Below are 20,785 nucleotides of genomic sequence, written 5' to 3'. Positions count from 1 at the left end.
AAAAAAAAAATTATTTTAAGTGGGCTCTACACCTAACGTGGGGCTTGAATTCATGACCCCAAGATCAAGAGTCACATGCTCTACCCACTGAGCCAGCCATGCGCCACTTCCTATACTCTTTTTTTACAAAAACTGAATCACAATACTGCTTAATATAATCTTTTGCTCACTATGTGGTGAACTTATTTGTATATGAATAATTATAGAATTGTTGTGGGACCCTTGAGCGTGAAGGTCAAGAAAGAATTCTTAAGACGTTTTCCAGGTCGAGTTACTTAAGTTTATTTAAGTCACACAGGGACAGGACCTGTGGGCAGAAAGAGCTGCACTTTTGCTGTATGAAACTGGTGTTATATGCTTTTAGTGCTGAAGGTGTGGGGATGTGCAGGGAGTATTAGGTCATAAATGTCTTCTTTGAATTTCCACTTGTAAAACTACTTTTGCAAGATTTCTCTGGTACTTATCATTCAGCTGGATATTAACTACCAGTGAGATGTTCAGGCAGTCATGAATCTCTTTAAGAAGAAGAGAAAACTTTGCACCCTCAGCAACCTTAAAGATTTAAGGGTCAAGATTGTTCAGGGGGTCATGATGTGGAGAACAAAGGCGGAAGGAAATGGTAGATAAAGTAAATTTCCTTATAACCCGTTGACAAATACTTGAGTCAGGCACAGTATAACATTTCTCCTGGAACCCCACTTCAAATTACATTAATTGGATTGAATAAAAATGGCATGATCAAACTATTAAAAAAAAACAAAAGAATGTAGCAACCAGTACTTATTTGACCTTTGTTGGAACTATGCAGGCCATATAGTTCAGCCTTCTGGGCTAAAGGTGAACATTTTTCTGCTTCTATCCCTTTTCAGGACTAGAGCTTTCTTCCTATCTTTTTTTTTTTTTTATTTAATTTTTAGGTTTATTTATTCTTGAGAGAGAGAGAGAGAGAGAGAGAGAGAGAGAGAGAGACTTACACAATGCATGAGTAGGGGAGGGGCAGAGAGAGAGAGGGAGACATAGAATCCGAAGCAGGCTCTAGGCTCTGAGCTGTCAGCAGAGAGCTAGACTCGGGCCTCAACTCACGAACTGTGAGATCATCACTTGAGCCGAAGTTGGACACTTAACCAACTGAGCCGCCCAGGTGCCCCTTCCTAAATTTTTATCTTAGAAATAATTTTAATCTTACAAATGTTAAAAAGCAAAATTCAACCAAGAAAATTTGAACTCTGGGGGATGAAGATGGCCCATATAACAGATTACGTTTTCGGTACAGACTAGGAAATTTGTGACAACAGGTTAAGACTATACTTCTGAGGGAGATTGAGAGTGCAGTTAGTTTAGAATGTATTAAATCCGGATTTGATTGCTAGGCCTAAGTAACACCATTTTGGGCCTGTGGTTTTATATTTTTAAGATTTTATTTTATTTTTCATATGAAATTTATTGTCAAATTGGTTTCCATACAACACCCAGTGCTCCTCCCAACGGGTGCTCTCCTCAATGCCCATCAGCCACCCCCTCTCCCTCCCACTCCCCATCAACCCTCAGTTTATTCTCAGCTTTTTTTTTTAAATTTTTACTTTTTATTTTTAAAAATTTACATCCAAATTAGTTAGCATATAGTGAAACAATGATTTCAGGAGTAGATTCCTTAATGCCCCTTACCTATTTAGCCCATCCCCCCTCCCACAACCCCTCCAGCAACACTCAGTTTGTTTTCCATATTTATGAGTCTCTTCTGTTTTGTCCCCCTCCCTGTTTTTATATTATTTTTGCTTCCCTTCCGTTATGTTCATCTATTTTGTATCTTAAAGTCCTCATATGAGTGAAGTCATATGATTTTTGTCTTTGACTGACTAATTTCACTTAGCATAATACCCTCCAGTTCCATCCACGTAGTTGCAAATGGCAAGATTTCATTCTTTTTGTTTCCCGAGTAATACTCCATTGCATATATATACCACATTTTCTTTATCCATTCATCCATCAAGGGACATTTGGGCTCTTTCCATACTTTGATAGTGCTGCTATAAACATGGGAGTACATGTGTCCCTTCAAAACAGCACACCTGTATCCCGTGGATAAATGCCTAGAAGTGCAATTGCTGGGTCGTAGGGTAGTTCTATTTTTAGTTTTTTGAGGAACCTCCATACTGTTTTTCTGGAGTGGCTGCACCAGCTTGCGTTGCCACCAACAATGCAAAAGAGACCCTCTTTCTCCACATCCTCGCCAACATCTGTCATTGCCTGAGTTGTTAATGTTAGCCATTCTGACAGGTGTAAGGTGGTGTCTCATTGTGGTTTTGATTTGTATTTCCCTGATGATGAATGATGTTGAGCATTTTTTCATGTGTCAGTTGGCCATCTGGATGTCTTCCTTGGAGAAGTGTCTATTCATGTCTTTTGCCCATTTCTTCACTGGATTATTTGTTTTTTTGGGTGTTGAGTTTGATAAGTTCTTTGTAGATTTTGGATACTAACCCTTTATCTGCTATGTCATTTGCAAATATCTTTTCCCATTCTGTCGGTTGCCTCTTAGTCTTGTTGATTGTTTCCTTTGCTGTGTTAAGATTTTATTTTTAAGTAATCTCTACACATAATATGGGGCTCAAACTCACAAACTCGAGATCAAGAGTCTCATGCTCCACCTACTGAGTCACCCAGACACTTGTATGGTTTTCTTTTTAACACGGAAAAGTTGTAAAAATAGTAGACTTCCTGTAGACCTTTCACTAGCTTTCCCTAATGTTAACATTGTAGGTAACCATGATATATTTATCAAAGCTAGGAAATTACCAGTGTGCCTGGCTGGCGCTAATCGAAAAAGCATGCGACTCTTGATCTTGGGGGTTTGAGCCCTACGTTGGATGTAGAGATTACTTAGAAATTAAAAAAGAATTTTTTTAACCTAGGAAATTACCATTGGTTCAATGCTACTGACTGAAGTACAGACTTTATTTGAATTTTTTCCCCCCTAATGTCCATTTTTGTTTCAGGATCCCACATTGCATTTATTTGTGGTGTCTCCTTAGTCTTCTCCAGTCTGTGACAATTCCTCAGTCTTTCCTGGTCTTTCATGACCTCAATACTTTTGCAGAATACTGCTCAGTTATTTTCTATAATGTCTCTCAGTTTGGGTTTGTCTGGTGTTTTCATGATTAGATTGAGATGGTGCATCTTTGACAAGAATTCCACGAAGTCATGGTTAAGGTGATGCCTGCCAGGTTTCTCCACTCTCAAGTTACTGTTTTTCCCTTCATAATTAAATAACAGGGGTGCCTGGGTGGTTCAATTTGTTAAGTGTGGGACTCTTGATTTTATTTAGCTCAGGTTAGTCTGCACACTGGGCACAGAGCCTGCGTGAGATTCTCCGATGTCCTCTCCCACTGCCCCCCCACCCCCTACTGATGTGCTCTCTCTCTCAAAAAAAAAAATTAATTAATTAAAAATTAAAAAAAATAAACATATTGTGGGAGATTCTAGGAGAATCATCTCATTCTTTCCCAGGCTGTGTTGGAGGATGCCAACCTAGTACCTTGGGCCTCAAACCCTACATGGGCTACTCTGGGGGTCCTACCATCCATTCCCAATGTTAATGCTGGATGGTGGGAGTAGGAATATTTATTTTTTTGTATATATCCGAATGGTTATTGGAATTTACACACATATATACATAAGACTGAGAATGTGTATCTTTTTTCAAGCATATTATCTATTACTAATTATAACTTACATATTTTTTCTATAATGCATACACTGATTTTTAGTATTCATATTCTATCTAAAATCCTTACTTAGCTTTCCTATTAATTCAAAATTGTGCGGGTACCTGGATGGCTCAGTCGGTTAAGTGTCTGAGTCTTGATTTACCCTCAGGTCATGATCTCATGGTTCAAGAGACAGCCCGGAATGGGGCTCTGCACTGACAGCATGGAGCCTGCTTGGGATTCACTCCCTCTCTCTGCCATTCCCATACTTACTCTCTCTCTTCAAATAAATAAACATTAAAAATTGTGTAGCTTATTTTGATTAAGTAAATAATAATAATACTGTCAATGAATAATGAGTGTACTTAATCTGAATTTTATTTTTATTTATTTAAAGTTTATTTATTTATTTAGAGAGAGAGAGAGAAAGCACGAGTCAAGGAGGAGGAGAGAGGGAGAGAGAGAGAATCCCAAGCAGGCTCCTCGCTGCCAGCGGCAGGGCTGGAACCCAGGAACCATGAGATCATGATGCAAGGCGAAGTCCAATACTTAATCCACTGAGCCACTCAGGTGCTCCTGCATTTTAACAGATTTTTCTGAAAAAAAAAAAAAAATACGCAGTAAGTAAAAATAAGGCTGTATACAATAATAATGGCGTCGGATTAAAACCACAGGAGAAAAAAATTACCCACGAGTCCATATTGATGTCAATAAATAGGTAAATAAATAATTGGAGACGACAGGACAGCTCTTCCGGACAACTTTCTCCGACGACCCGCGCCGGTGGGGGTCAGGGCTGAGTGAGGCACAGGCGCACGACCCGCCAGCTGAGTCCTGACCCCAGCCCTCCCACGGATGTCGCGGAGGGTCTACAGCTCCGCGAAGCCACCAGAACAGCGGAAGTCCCGAAACTGCCGCGCCACGGCCCGGGGCGGGGCGGGGCCGCGGAGCGGGGCCGCGGAGCCTCCTGGGACGCACACATCCGGGTCTTGGCGCGCGCACGCGCACCCGCCCCAAACATGGCCGCCGCCTCGGGCCCGGCCACCCGCCTGCGGGAGGTGAGTGCCGCCGCGCCCTTCGGCTTCTCGGTTCCTCACTTTCCCTCCGGACAGTGATGTGGGGGGCGGGGTATGTGGAGGCGGGGAGGGGTCAGCCGGATGTCGGTGTGGTGTGTCCGGTGTGTCCGCGGGAGGTTTTCACGGGTGGAGCGGGTGCGTCCGGCTCGTAGGGGCGCGGGTCGGCCCGGGGCATGGCTGCCCTAGCGACTAAAGACGCAAATCCGCAGCTGGTGTGGACGTTCCCCGGTGGGGGTGGACGCCCCCGGCGGGTGAAGACGTCTCAACTCTTTCCTTCGCGTTGCTCAGGGTATCTGCGCTCGTATCCGGCTGGTCCTTCCCCAGGGAACGTTTGCCCCGGCCTGCCGGGTGTCCTGGCCCGGCCGCTGGGGCGAACCCCTAGTCGACCGCTCATCTGCCGGATAGTAGGTAGATCCGCGTTGGTGGGTCTCAGGCCAAAGTGGCCGCGTTGCGCCGGTAGACTGTGCCATTTCTCACGGAGTCCCGCAGGTGTCACCCCGTACCTGTTGTTTTTTTTTTTCCCCCTACACCTAATACCTGCAAGTCAGATCTTGCCACTCTCAGGGCCGCGTTGTTCCACCTGTTTAGGGGCCGTTTCACTTTCCTCTTCCTTGGTTTCGTGGTTCATTTTTTTTTTAACTCCTCTAACCCCCAGTAGTTCTTTTTTTTTTTTTTTAATCCCTCTAACCCCCCCAAAAGTTTTTGTACATACAGAGAAGTTGAAATACTTTTGCGACCTCATACCGACCCGTTAACATCTGATGTATATTTGCTGTATCCGTATATTTTCCTCTGTCCATCCTTTCAGCCATTCATTAATCTTTTTGGGGCGCATTCAAAGTAAGTTGCAGATAGTACAGTGTTTCCCCCTCAATGTTTCCCTCTCAAACACTACACTACTGCTTTTTTAAGTTTTTGAGGCAAAATTGACTTACAGTGAGATGGTGAAATGCATAGATCTTCATTGTACCACTGCATAGTTTTGACAAATACTACCCAAACTTTTATCAGAATTACCATGACCACAGAAAGGTCTGTTATCCTTTGCCAATTAAAAAAAAAAAAAAGTTGTTGTTAGGGACTTGAGCTTGTAAAAATATGTGTTGAATACCAAGCCTTTGTTTTCTTTCTTTCTCCCCCTGCCACCCCCAGCAGAACTTTCCTCCATTCTATTGCTTGTTTCTCTCTTCACACCCAATTTTTTTATTTTTAAAAGTTTCACACAGAGAAGTGGCAGGAATAGTTCAATTAAGACTTGTAAAACTATCCAGATTCTCAAGTTATTAATACTTTGTCACATTAGCTTTTCTTTTCTCCCTGCCTCAAACATGTGCACACACATACTGTTTTTATATTTTACACACACACACACACACACACACACACACACACACACACACACACACCCCTCCCAAGAGAGTAAAAGGTTTATTACTCACATAATAAGATTTTCTTGGGAGAGTAGGGCAGATTCCCCAGGTAATCCAAAAATAGCTTGAGAGCAGGAAAAGGAGACTGGCTGGGCTTTAACTGTGATTAGAGAGTGGAATTGGGATGAGGGTGGCCTAGCTTTTGTTGGGGCTTGCATGGTGTGAGCACCCTGCTAACACCAAGGAGAAAGTACACAGGCTTTCTAGTTAGCTTACCTACATGTGGGGCAGTAGGGGGGTACAGGGGAGGCTTGAAAAATGCTAGCAGTCATCATCAAAATGGAGTCACACTTTTTCACAATTGGCATTAGGATAGAGTTGAAGTTGGTGGGAAACTATTTTTGTTAAAGAATACATCACTTAAACAAGTAAAGTAAACATTATCATGGGTGGTCCAAAGAGATTGGGGGGAACCATGTGGATGGGGTTGGACAGCTGAGGTCTGCCACGATTTGATGTCAGACATCCAGGCATCAAGCCTAGGTGGAACCCTTTGCAGGGTTGTAGAGACTGGGGATAAAGCCCTTCAGATGTCGGTGCCTTGGAATAGATTTCTATACAAGCTTGGCACATCCATATAAAACTGTTACTTCTCTTGTGAAATCTTAAGGTATCAGAAGCATTCCAATGGGATCTAGACAAGTGGTTCTGACCCCAGCAGACTCATCACCTTTTTTTTTTTTTTTTTTAAGACAGCTTTATTGAGTAGCGCCTGGGTGGCTTGGTCAGTTAAGCTTCCGATTTCGCCTCAGGTCATGATCGAGAGCTCTGGTCAGACTGTGCTGACAGCTCAGAGCCTGGAGCCTGCTTCAGATTCTGTGTCTCCCTTTCTCTACCCATCCCCTGCTCACGTTCTGTCTCTCTCTCAAAAATAAATATGAAATTAAAAATTCTAAAGACAGCTTAATTGAGATATAATTCACAGCTTTATTGGTATATACAATTAACCCTTTAAGGTATACAATTTAGTGTTTCTTAGTATATTCACTATATTGTGCATCCATCACCACTATCAAGTTAAAATATTTTTATTATCCCCCAATAGAAAACCTCTGCTCCCCCCCCAAAGAAAAACATTAATCTTTTTGTCTCTATGCATTTGCCTATTCTAAACTGTTCATAAATGGCCATACAATATATAGTCCTTTTTGGGGGGGCTTCTTTGACTTCGCATAATGTTTTCAAGGTTCATCCTTGTAGCAGCATCTATCAGTACCTAGTTCATTTTTATGTATAAGTAATGTCCCATTGTATGGATACACCTCATTTGTTTCCGTTCATTAGTAGATGAACATTTGAGTTGCTTCCACTTTTTGGATATTAGGAATAACACTTCTATAAACATTCATGTATACTTTTGTGGGGGTGGATGTATTTTTTTATTTTCTTGGATAACTGCATTAGGAGTGGGACTGATTATATCCATTCTACTGGGCATGAAGTGGTATCTCACTGTGGTATTGATATGCATTTCCCTGATAGTTAACGATGTTGAGCATCTTTTTCATTGTGCTTATTTGTCCATTTGTATATCTTTGGAGAACTATCAGTTCAGATCCTTTGCCCATTTATTAAGTGGGTTATTCATCTTTTAATTATTGGGTTGAAAGGGTTATTTATTTATTCCAGATATCTGTGCCCTATCATATATATGATTTGCAAATATCTTAACCTATTCCGTGTTATTTTTTTTTTTAAGTTTATTTATTTATTTTGGGAGAGAAACGGAGAGGGAGGGAGGAGCAGAGAGAAAGGGAGAGAGAGAGAGAATCCCAAGTAGGCTCCGTACTGTCAGTGCAGAGCCTGATGCAGGGCTTGACCTCATGACTTGTGAGATTGCGCCCTGTGTCAAGATCAAAATTTGGACACTTTATTAATAACTTAATAATTATCAAATTTATTAAGCATACATTGACTTATTACAGGTTTATTGAGATATAATTCACATACATAAATTCATCCAAAGTGCACAATTCAGTGGCTTTCAGTATGTTTACAAAGCTGAGCAACCATCACTGCTATGTAATTCGCAATGTTCATCAGGCCAACAAGAAACCCCATGCTCTTTCTCCTAGCACCTAGCAACCACTAATTGACTTTCTGTCTATATAGAATTACCTGTTCTGGACATTTCATATAAATATGATCATACAATGTATAGTCTTTTGTGTCTGAGTTCTTTCACTGAGGATAATGTTTTTAAGGTTTATCTATGTTGTTGAAGCATTCATTTATCAGTACCGCATTCCTTCTTATGGCTGAAGAATGTTCCATCGTGTGAGTTTCCATATTTTGTTTAGCCATTCTTCAGTTGATGGACATTTTATTTGAGTTTCAACTTTTTGTTTATTATGAATAGAGCTGCTATGAACTTGCAATTCACATACAAGTTTATGTTTGGATATATGTTTGCATTTGTCTTGAGTAGATAGGTAGGAGTAGATTTCTGGGTAACATAACTCTCTGTTTAACTTTTTGAGGAGCTGTCAGACTGTTATCCTAAGCAGCTGCACCATTTTAATTCCCACCAACTGGAAACTGGGTTCCAGTTTCTCCACATCCTCACAACACATGTTACTGTCCGTTTTTTATATTGGCAACACTTGTGAGTATGAAGTGGCATCTCACTGTGGTTTTGATTAGAATTTCCCTAATGACAATGATGTCGATCATCTTTTCATGTGCTTGTTGGCCATCTGGATGTCTTCTTTAGAGAAATGTCTATTCAGATCCTTTGCCTGTTTTTAAAAATTAAATATTTATTTTTGAGAAAGAGAGGGAGAGTGAAGGGCAGAGAGAGAGAGAGAGAGAGAGAGAGAGAGAGAGAGAGATTGATTCCAAAGCAGGCTCTCAGCTGTCAGTGCAAAGCCTGACACAGGGCTTGAACTCACGAACCATGAGATTATGACCAGAATTGAAGTTGGACGCTTAACCAACTGAGTCACCCAGGTGCCCCTATCTTTTGCCTATTTTTAAAATTTGGATTGTTTTGGTTTTGAGTTGTAAGAGTTTAATATCTTCTGTATACAAATCATTTATTAGATGTATGCTTTGTAAGTATTCTCTCCCATTTGGTGGGTTGTCATTTCACTTTCTTAAGGGTGAATAACTCTTATTTCAATAAAGGAAGCATCTATTATAGATTAAATGGATGTTCCCTTTACTCCTTAAGGCCTATTTTCCATATTCCCAGAACAGTCATGATCACAGCTTTGGTAGGTATCTTGCCAGGGCATTTTAATATTTTTACTTCCAGAATTTTTGTATGTCTAAAAAATTTCCCCAAGTGGTATCATGGTGTATATGTCTGACTTAGTTCTTTTAAATACACACATTCATCCTTCCCGTACAGACCTCTAGGAAGGTGCTTTCCATCTTGTCTTCACAGGACATCCAAGGCCACCCAGGCCCCAGTGTACTCAGAGGGTCTAGTATGGGAAACATGCAGTATGGTGGCAAGGCAGCCTCAGGAGGCCTGTTCCTGTAGGTGAAGAACTCATAATGACCAGGAGTGACATCTGGGACGTGGCCCTCTTGAGCAGCTAGCTCCTCCACATCACTATTGAATGCTGTGGATGTAGCAGGTTTCTAGGGTCTTGGTCTTGGCTTTAAAGTAAACTATTCTGATGTTTTATTATTAGGTGTGATATTTACCTTGATTCCTTATATCCTTAATTGTTAAGAATTTTCATCAGGAATTGGAGTTTTCCTTAAAGTACTTTCAGAATTTATTAATATAGGTTAAAGGGGTCTCCTTTTTTTTTTTTTTTTTTTTAAGTAGGTTTTATGCCCAGTGTGGAGCCCAATTCAGGGACTGAACCCATGACCCCAAGATCAAGACCTGAGCTGAGATTGAGTCAGTCGCTTAACCAGCTGAGCCACTCAGGCACACCAAAGGGGTCTACCACTTTAATTGAGAGCATTTTGATCATGAATCTGGGTGAGATTTCCACAAATTACTTTCTTAATGTATTGAGATAGGGTGTAGAGGACTTCTACTTTTATCTGAAAATATGGGGAATTGTATCAATTGACATTCTAATGTATCCCAGTCCTTGCATTCCTAGGATAAATCCAAGTTGCCATTTTGGTAACTTTCTACCGTTTCTTAGTTAAATCCCCTTCTCATGACTGATAATGCTTATATGTGCTTTTTTTTTTTTAATGTATATTTATTTTTGAGAGAGAGAGCGCGAGCAGGAGAGGGGCAGAGAGAGAGGGAGACATAGAATCTGAAGGAGGCTCCAGGCTCTGAGCTGTTAGCACAGAGCCCAACACAGAACTCGAACCCACAAACCACGAGATCGTGACCTGAGTCAAAGTCGGACGCTCAACCGACTGAGCAACCCAGGCGCCCCTTGTGTGACTTTTTTTTTTTATGATCACTCTCACCAAAATGTGTCTGTTTTGTCAGGCTTTTCAAATAACAGACTGGCGGCATTTCAAATAAGAACATAGGGCTCGAACTCACAAACTGCGAGATCATGACCTGAGCTAAAGTTGGACACTTAACCAACTAAACCACCCAGGTGCCCCACCAACTTTTTTTTTTTTTTTTTAAGTTTATTTATTTTGAGAGAGGGAGAGAGAGAAAATCCCAAGCACGCTCTGTGCTGTCAGCCTGATGCAGGGCTTGATCCCACAAACTGTGAGGCCATGACCTGAGCCAAAACCAAGAGCAGGACGCTCAACCAACTGAGCTGTGCAGGCACCCCACAAGGCCAACACTTTCTGAGGAACTGTTAGCTGCATCCTCATTTGCCACATGTTTTGAGATACACCAGTTCCATTGTTTAGTTTAGTGCTAGGTGTTTCCTAATTTGTTGAGATTTCTCTTTAATCTCTGAATTACTGAGAAATAGGTTTTCATTTTTCAAAAAAAAAAATAGAGGTTTGTTTTACTTACTGTTTTTCTTTCTTTTTTTAAGTTTCTTACTTATTTTGAGAGAGAGAGAAAGAAAGAAAACATGAGTGGGGGAGGGGCAGAGAGAGAGGGAGAGACAGAGAATCCCAAGCAGGCTCTGCTCTGTCAGCACAGAGCCTGATGCTGTCCTGGAACTCATGAACTGTGAGATCGTGACCTGAGCCAAAATCAGGAGTTGGATGTTTAACCCACTGAGCCACGCAGCCACTCCATTTACTGTTTTTCTTATGTTTGGTTTTCTTTCTGCTACTCGTTTTTAACATGACCACATTTGTAGTCAAGAGGCTATGGTCTGTGTCATACTGTGGTGTGGCTTTGGTTGAACTTGTTCTTTGGCCTGGTATTGTTAGTGTTAGCAAATGTTCCACTTGCACCTGGGAAGCATTTGTTAGGTTCTAATTATTGACTCATGGCTCTTCATCCAGTTGTTATTGCTGCATTTTATATGATACTGGTGCATATAATATGGTCATTGCTAGATTTGATTTATATATTTTTTGAAGTTTATTTATTTTGAGAGTGCATAAGTATGAGCGGGGAAGGGGCAGAGAGAGAGAGAGAGAGAGAGAGAGAGAGAGAGAGAGAGAGATGGGGGGAGAATCCCAAACAGGCTCTGTGCTGTCAGCCTAGAGCCTAACCTGGGGCTTGAACCCATGAACCATGAGTTCATGACCTGAGTCAAAATCAAGAGTTGGATGCTTAACTGAATGAGCCACCCAGGAGCCCCTGGATTTGATTTAAATCCATGTTCATCATTTCCTTTTCTTTGCATTTCTTCCTTCTGGGTTTTGTTTTGGTTTTGTTTGTTTGTTTGTTTGTTTGTTTTTGTTTTTTTGTGAGTTTTTTTGGTGAAGAAAACAACTTTTTCTAATTCTTCTGGCTAATGTCCTTGGAGATAATTTTTTTTGTTTTTCTGAAGCTCTCTTTGTCTTACCCTTACTTTTTTTTTTTTTTTAATGTTTATTTACTTTTGAGAAAGAGAAAGCATGAGTTGGGGAGGAGCAGAGAGAGAGAAGCAGGCTCCAGAACCTGACATGGGGTGCAAACTCATGGACTGTGACCTGAGCCGAAGTCATACGCTTAACTGACTGAGCCACCCAGATGCCCCTTCTCACCCTCACTCTTGATTAATAGTGTATCTGAGAGGTTTTCCCCCTCAGCACTTTTTTTTTTTCAGAGCAGAAAAAGATGGTTTTATGAAAGCACAGGGACAGGGTCCGTGGGTGGAAAGAGTGGCCTCTCCCTCAGCACTTTTGAAGTAGGCTTCCATTACTTTCAGGTTTCTATTTTTCTCTCAAGTGGTCTGTCACGATACTTTTTACTCCTTCACCAGTGTTCTGTCTTCTTTCTGCTGGTCTTTAAGACTATCTTCTTAGGTATAGATTGCTCTCTATTTATGCTTGAGACTCCATGTTTTGTGAGTCTGAGATGCCTACAAGTGGAATTGCTGGGTAGTGGAATGTGCCCATTTTATATTTGGATGGTTGCTGCATATGGTTTTTATTCTCACAGCTTGTTTTATTTTTACTCATATGAAAAGTGCATATTTTGTGGGGTTTTTAAAAAATTTTTTTTTAGAGAGAGTGAACATGTGAATGAGGACGGGGCAGAGAGAGAAGGAGAGAGACCTTTTTTTTTTTTTTTTTTTTAGGAGAGAGACATTCTTTTTTTTTTTTTTAATTTTTTTTCCAACGTTTATTTATTTTTGGGACAGAGAGAGACAGAGCATGAACGGGGGAGGGGCAGAGAGAGAGGGAGACACAGAATCGGAAACAGGCTCCAGGCTCTGAGCCATCAGCCCAGAGCCCGACGCGGGGCTCGAACTCACAGACCGCGAGATCGTGACCTGGCTGAAGTCGGACGCTTAACCGACTGCGCCACCCAGGCGCCCCGAGAGACATTCTTAAACAGTGTCCTTCTTGAGTCCCACAACCCTGAGATCATGACCTGAGCCGAAATCAAGAGTCAGATGTGTAACTGAGTCACTCAGGCACCCCTACATATTTTGTGTTCTTAAAGTTGCAATTTATAATTGTCTCAGTGATGGTGAGAATGAGCAGATACTCCTGTGTTCAGGATATTTGAATTTTCTCTCCATGAAGTGCCTTTTTGTATCTCCTTCCCCCCTTTTTTGTTCTGTTCTGTAAGAATTCTTTTTTTTTTTTTTTTTTTTAAATTTTTTTTCAATGTTTATTTTATTTTTTTTTGGGACAGAGAGAGACAGAGCATGAACGGGGGAGGGGCAGAGAGAGAGGGAGACACAGAGTCAGTCGGAAACAGGCTCCAGGCTCTGAGCCATCAGCCCAGAGCCCGACGCGGGGCTCGAACTCACGGACCGCGAGATCGTGACCTGGCTGAAGTCGGACGCTTAACCGACTGCGCCACCCAGGCGCCCCCTGTAAGAATTCTTTATAGATCTTGGGCATTATTCCTTTGCCTCTTTTGTATTTTATAATATTGTTTCTCCATTTGCCACTTGTGTTTTGACTCTTACTGTGTTTTTGTTGGTGTGGAAATTTAAAACGTTGATACCACATTTGTTCATCTTTATCTGTATGGTTTTTGCTTTTTTTTTTTTAAGTTTATTTATTTATGACGGAGGGGGGCGCCATAAAGAGAGAGGGAGGGAGAACGAATATGAGCTGAGGAGGGGCAGAGAGAGAGGGAGAGAGAGAAGCCCAAGCAGGCTGTCAGGGCACAGAGCCCAACACAGGGTTTGGACTCATGAACTGTACAATCATGACCTGAGCAGAAATCGAGTTAGATGCTTTACTGACTGAGCCACCCAGGTGCCCCGGTTTTTTGCTTGTTGATCATGAAGGTGTCCTACATGATTTAAACTTTGATATTACGTTGGGATCTTTCTCCATTTAGAATGTTTAAAAAAATATTTTGGGGCGCCTGGGTGGCACAGTCGGTTGAGCGTCCGACTTCAGCCAGGTCACGATCTCGCGGTCCGTGAGTTCGAGCCCCGCGTCGGGCTCTGGGTTGATGGCTCAGAGCCTGGAGCCTGTTTCCGATTCTGTGTCTCCCTCTCTCTCTGCCCCTCCCCCGTTCATGCTCTGTCTCTCTCTGTCCCAAAAATAAATAAATGTTGAAAAAAAAATTTTTTTTTTTAAAAATATTTTTTTCTGAGGTAAGGATCTTACTTCATTTTGCTTACAAAAAATGAGGAGTCATTTGTCTGGATATCATGCAAAGGGTTGGGAGGGTGGTTAGAGGACAATCAGTAATGGTGGAGACACTGGTAGCCACTTACAGAATGGCATCCATTTCCCATGTCAGAGCTAGACTCAGACATGACCTAGCTCTCACAATAACAGTGAGGGGTGGTCATTCACAGCTCCAGGACTTTCAGAACTTCCAGGTCATGGAGTGAAAGCAGAACTCGACCACAAAGCCGGGATGAAAACTGCTCATTCAGCACTGTCATAAGCACATTGTGAAGTTGGGGCTTTGAAAATGTGTCCTGATTGTTGATATGGGTAGTGGGTGGTGGAATAAGCACACAGTAGCCAAGGTGGTGTCCAGTGAGCAGTGACACCTGGCCTCTCGTCTCCCACATCTCACTTTCATTCTTTTGGTAATATTTATCTCCATTACCCTTCTTCCTGCTTCTTCTCTAGGAAGATGAAATGCTGTATGGCTCTTTTAACCTGTTCTTGCCTCCATCCCTAAAGTCTCACTTTACCTTCCCCTTATACAGATATTAATTTGAAAAAGTAAAAATACACAGCACAGAATGTAAATTGGTGCAACCACTGTGGAAAACAGTGGGGAGCTTCCTCGAAAAAATTAAAAATAAAAATACCATATTATCTAGTAATTCCACTCCTGGGTATTTACCCCCAAAAAGAAAATAAAACACTAATTCAAAAAGATATATGCCCCCTGTTTATTGCAGCATTATTTACAATAGCCAAAATATGGAAGCAACCCAAGTGTCTATCAATAGATGAATGGATAAAGATTGTGCTATGTACATATTACTCACACTTATGAATATTACTCAGTCATAAAAAAGTGAGATTTTTGCCATTTGCAACAACACGGATGGATCTAGAGGCTATTATGCTAAGTGAAATAAGTCAAGCAGAGAAAGACATACCATATGATTTCATTTATATGGGGAATCAAAAAAACCCAAATGAACAAACATATAAAAAGTAGAATCAAACTGAGATCAGACTGATGGTTGCCAGAAGGGAGGGATGTGGGGATGGGCAAAATGGTGAAGGGGAGTGTGAGGTATAGACTTTTAGTTACGGAGTGAACAAGTCATGGGATTAGAGGTACAGTATACGGAATATAGTCAATGGTATTGTAATGGTGTTATATGGTAACAGATGGTAGCCACTTGTACTGAGCATAGCATAACCTGTAGACTTGTCAAGTCACTGTGTTGTACATCTGAAACCAATGTAACATAGTGTGTCATCTTTATTTCAATAAAAAAATAAGCCGGGCAAAATTAATAACAAAATAAAAATATGGATTCACATACCTGGCCTGTCATCATTTTTTATTCCCTTTCAGATATAACTTTATGTACTTAAGTCTTTTTCATTCTTTACTTTTCAGCCTGGGAAATGAGATTGAAAATGACACCTCAGAATATTCCTGAGGAAGAACTATCCTGTGACGTGGAAATGGAAGGATTTGCAAGAGAGGGTTCCCATCTTTCCATTCTAGGTAATAATCGGGACTGTAAGAACCGGGAGGGACATTTGAGGCAGTCAGCTTTAACTCAGGAGAAACCAGGGACTCAGGAAATAATTTGTGAATATTCTGGACTTGGGGAGCGTTTGGGTGCAAGTTCAGACCTTCTGCCATCTAAGAGAGTTCCTACAAATGGTTTTCATATACGTGACTCAGATGTTAAAAGTTTGGATTGCGACCCAGCTTTACACAGTTGTGCAAAAAATTATGTAGCTAAGAGAACTAGTGACAGTGATGCTTGTGGAAGAGCCTTCGACCATTCTGGCGAGGTTTTTCAACTTGGAAGAGATCAAACAAGAGAGAAATCCTATAAATACCCTGAAAGTGTTAAATCTTTCAATCATTTTACTCCTCTTGGTGAACCAAAAGTACTGAAAAAGGGGAAGAAACTGTATGAAGGTAAGGATTTGGGGGACATCTTTACCCTGAGTTCATCTCTTAATGAAAACAGGAGGAGTCACCTTGGAGAGAAACTGTATAAATGCAGTGAATGTGGCAAATGCTTCAAACGGAACTCTTCTCTTGTTTTGCATCACCGAACTCACACTGGAGAGAAACCTTATACCTGTACTGAATGTGGAAAATCATTCTCCAAAAACTACAACCTGATTGTGCATCAAAGAATCCATACAGGAGAGAAGCCCTATAAATGCAATAAATGTGGGAAAGCCTTCAGTGATGGGTCAGCTCTCACACAACACCAGAGAATTCACACTGGGGAAAAACCTTATGAATGTCTAGAATGTGGGAAAACCTTCAACCGAAATTCATCACTGATTTTGCATCAAAGAACTCATACAGGGGAAAAACCATATAGATGTAATGAGTGTGGGAAACCTTTCACCGACATCTCCCACCTCACCGTGCATCTCAGAATCCACACTGGGGAGAAGCCCTATGAATGTAGCAAATGCGGAAAGGCTTTCCGGGATGGCTCATACCTTACCCAGCATGAGAGGACTCACACTGGAGAGAAGCCCTTTGAATGTGTGGAGTGCGGGAAGTCCTTCAACCGAAACTCTCACCTCATTGTGCATCAAAAAATTCACTCTGGGGAGAAACCTTATGAATGTAAAGAGTGTGGGAAAACTTTCATTGAGAGTGCTTACCTCATCAGGCACCAGAGGATTCATACTGGTGAGAAGCCCTATGGCTGTAACCAGTGTCAGAAACTTTTCAGGAACATTGCTGGCCTCATCCGGCACCAGAGGACTCATACTGGTGAGAAGCCCTACGAGTGTAATCAGTGTGGTAAAGCTTTCAGAGACAGTTCCTGTCTGACCAAGCACCAGAGAATTCACACAAAGGAGACCCCATACCAGTGTCCTGAATGTGGAAAGTCCTTCAAGCAGAACTCTCACTTGGCGGTACATCAGAGACTCCACAGCAGGGAGGGTCCCAGCCAGTGTCCTCAGTGTGGGAAAACGTTCAGAAGGAGCTCGTCCCTCATCCGACATCAAAGAAAACACTCTGGAGAGCAGCCCATGGAAACATAATGATTGTGGGCCACATTCATCTACTGACTGGCTCTCAAGAAGCTGTGTGAAGGAGGAATGTCTTCAGAGGTGACTTTTCCCTGTCAGACAATAATGTTTTAAGCTATTCAGTGAACTGATGAATGTGAGGCATTCCTTAGCCATACTATTAAATCTATACATTGAGGAACTCCTGGAGAAAACACAGGGTAGTAGTAAATGTAGAAGAGGCTTCAGGAATGATGCAGCTAGTACCAAACATAATAGCACACACACTGGAATAAAATCTGTGGATGTCAAGAAGGTACTCTGAAGATGCATCAGAGTGCTTAAGAAAGAACCTATGGATGTGTTCCGTGTGTAATCGGTATGTGGAATACTTTAATGAGGAACATCTGCCTCGTACATAAGCAAACTTTTATTAGGATCAAGTGTAATTAGTGGCAGGAGCTCTTACCGTCTACTCTGTATCAACAAAGACATCCTGGTGATAGACCCCATGCAACACTCCACCCCACAGCAACCACAGAATCGCAGTTAGATTTTGCTGTTTGTATGTATTTCTATGTTACAGCCTTGTCAGATGTTCAGGATTTATTTCAAAAGGGGCAAGTAGGTGAGGACGTTGCTTGTGAATGAACAATGAAATTCTCCCTTTTAATACTGGAGCAGGCTTGTACTAAGATGGAAAGGGTTGCTGCTGAGAAATGTGATGCGTTGCTTTAGTTGTGGAAATAAAAATAGAACGAGTTCTTTCATTTCTGTTATTACTCCCCATTGTTCATCTAGTACACTACTAATTTGTTCCATGCAGTCATGCCGAACCATGATTATAAAGGTTTTGTTACCATGTTGAAAATGCTTATAATATGGAAGGCAACAACAACAATAAAAAAAGCATAAAATAGAAGGCTTGCTGTTACTACAGCCATGTAAAGATATGTGCACATACGGATGTAGACTGGAAATTTGTCATAGAGAAATAAACATGGCTTTCTTAGGGGCCTCCATTCATGTCTGATTTTTTTCTATATTGTAAAATATACATTGTTGCTATAATATTTTGATAAGGAATAAAAAGAGAAAGCCAAAAGGCAAATTTTGGGTTTCTTTGGACTGTTTTTTTTTTTTTTTTTTTAATGAAAAGGGGCTAGTTCAGCGTCACAGGGCAGCTTTAAGTATGGATGAAAGGCATCCAGGAAGAAGTTTCTCTCAAGTCAGGGTATCCCATGACCCAAGGCATAAGAATAATTTCCTTTTTTGGGGACCTGGAGGTGAGGAGAGAATAGGGCTGAGAAAATAGGAAGTGGGAGGCTGTTGAGAGGTCTAGGATGATCTGGGAGCATCCCTCCTGAGGAAATACAGTGCTGGCCAGGGGAGAGCTGCCCAGGCTGGTTGGCAGGTCTGCAGAGCCCTGGGGGTGGCCCCCCTTGAGAGTCACTGAGTGAAGGCTGTGAGATAGTAAGTTTATGTTGTTTTAAGCTGCTGAGTTTGGGGTAATCTGTTACAGAAACAATAGAAAACTAACACACATTATAGAAAATACTTGCCTGCCCTTTCCCTCTCTTCCTTGCACTCCTTTCTGATACTCCAGCAGGGCCATTGCCAATTTACACCACTCTTTCTTATAAGTTAGGAAAAGAGCCCCGTTGGGGCAGTGGGGGAGGAAAACGCTTGCTTCAGAGCTATTACAACTGGGTGCTGGGCTGCATCTGTGGCAGGGCTAAGCGCCAAGACCGTGAGGCTCAGAGACTGAGGAGCCTGGTGCATCACCCCTTACAAGCCCTGCCTGACTCCCGGACAGTATGACTAGGTTTAACCATATGTCCAGACCCAAGACCTCCCCCATCCTCCCACAGGCTGGGTTGCAATTCTTCCTTAACAAACAATCAGGAACTCCTGTTGGAAGGCTAAATTATGGCCTCCCAAATGTGTCTACATCCTAATCCGTGGGACCTTTGATTGTTAGTGTAGATGCAAAGGGAATTTGAAGGAGTGACGAAGATCTTAAGATGTGGAGATGATGCTGGGTTATCTGGTGGGGGCGGTGTCATCACAGGGGTCCTCAATGGGTCAAAGTCAGAGGAGAGGTGATGATGGAGCCAGAAGTTAGAGCAATGCATTTGAAGATGGAGAGATGCCATGAGCCAAGGAATGGGGGCGCTCCTAGAACCTGGCAGAGGCAGGGAAACTGGTTCTCCCTCCACAGCCTCCAGAAGACACCAGCCCTGCTGACACCTTGTGAAGCCAGTGAAAGTGATTTTTGGACTTAAGGCTTCCAGAACTGTAAGAGAGTATATGTGTGTATTTTTAAGGCACAAAGCTTGTGTTAACTTGCTACAGCAGCCATAGGAAATTAACACACTCCCATTCTAGTTCTTACAGACCTTTAACCTTCCCAGCTCCTGCTTGGTGAGGTATTCAATGTGTGTTTCTTTCTCAGCAAGTTAATAAACACAACTTGAAAAACAAAATCCTCTGCTAGTCTCTGTCTGCTTTGAGAGTAGGCACGGCCTACTCAGCCGGGTGCCGCTTGGGAATCCACACAGCCCTTATTGCCAGAGCTAGTCTAGTAAATTAAGTCCTATTAATGAACAGCCATTAGTGAAAGGAAATTTCAGAAAAATTAAGGAAGAGATGCCCTTTACCTCTGCTTAACACCTCCCACACCCTAGGTTGGGTGAGAGGAACACACCTTTCAGCATCCTGGAAGAAGTCTATAGCCTAAGAATGTGTGTGGAAGGTCCAGATGTGCTGTCTAATCCAATATGAGACGGGATGTTCATGATGGTTGCCACCGTATTTCTAGTTTCATTAATCCGCAGCCCTCTTTGTATTCATCAATGTGTAATATCTCAAAGAAAAGAAAGGGGGCCTGGAATTTTATAGAGTCAGATAAAGAAGGGAGTCATCCATGAGTCTTACGGGAGACAGGAGGAAGGATCGAGTAACTGAGGAGGAGTGGAGCCCCTGTCTTCCTGGGTCTTATCTTGGAATATGTGAGAGCAACGTGGTCCTTTGTGTGGTTAGCCATTTCTTGGAACAGAGGGGTGAGGGAATTTCTCCAGGAGAACAGATCTCAAATAAAATTCAACTTCTCTTTATCCTCAGGCTGCAATAACAAACTACCATAGACTGAATGGCTTAAATAACAAACACTTCTTTCTCACAGTTCTGGATACTGGGAAGCACACAGTCAAGGCACCGGCAGGTTTGGTGTCTAGTGAGAACCTGCCTCCTTGTTCACAGATTGGTTGTCTTCTCACTGTCCTTACGTAGTAGAAAGGGTGAGAGAGCTCTCAGGGGTCTCTTTTATAAAGGCATTAATCCTTTTCATGTGGGCTCTACCCTCAGATCTAATCACCCCCAAAGGCCGCCACCTCCAAGTACCATTATTTGGGGCTTAGGAGTTCAGCATAGATTTGGGCAAGACACAAACCTTCAGTCTCTAACA

At 42.0% G+C, this 20,785-nt stretch overlaps 1 protein-coding gene and 2 long non-coding RNA genes across 3 annotated transcripts; 1 reads left to right on the top strand and 2 right to left on the bottom strand.

Annotated features, from left to right (window-relative positions):
• Nucleotides 1-4,067: 4,067 nt before the first annotated feature.
• On the bottom strand, nucleotides 4,068-4,734 carry LOC147573919 (uncharacterized). Its single transcript, XR_015244504.1, has 2 exons — nucleotides 4,396-4,734; nucleotides 4,068-4,303 (listed from the first exon to the last, which is right to left on the bottom strand). It is a non-coding gene; the product is annotated as an uncharacterized LOC147573919 (long non-coding RNA).
• Nucleotides 4,697-18,430, top strand: LOC112851366 (uncharacterized). The gene is made up of 2 exons (XM_086688488.1): nucleotides 4,697-4,765; nucleotides 15,719-18,430. The coding sequence occupies exon 2, from the start codon at nucleotides 15,727-15,729 to the stop codon at nucleotides 17,350-17,352; it is 1,626 nt and encodes a 541-aa protein (XP_086544614.1). The 5' UTR covers nucleotides 4,697-4,765; nucleotides 15,719-15,726; the 3' UTR covers nucleotides 17,353-18,430.
• On the bottom strand, nucleotides 8,788-9,672 carry LOC147573918 (uncharacterized). The gene is made up of 2 exons (XR_015244513.1): nucleotides 9,568-9,672; nucleotides 8,788-8,951 (listed from the first exon to the last, which is right to left on the bottom strand). It is a non-coding gene; the product is annotated as an uncharacterized LOC147573918 (long non-coding RNA).
• Nucleotides 18,431-20,785: the final 2,355 nt, after the last annotated feature.

This window comes from Puma concolor, chromosome E2 (assembly GCF_028749965.1).
Source record: "Puma concolor isolate L17-30 chromosome E2, mPumCon1.1.hap2, whole genome shotgun sequence".
Lineage (NCBI taxonomy): Eukaryota > Metazoa > Chordata > Mammalia > Carnivora > Felidae > Puma > Puma concolor.
This window is presented reverse-complemented; position numbering and strand designations above follow the sequence as displayed.

What these genes read in the sequence shown, in the direction of transcription:
- LOC112851366 (XM_086688488.1), top strand. Translation starts at nt 15,727, where the DNA reads ATGAGATTGAAAATGACACCTCAGAATATTCCTGAGGAAGAACTATCC.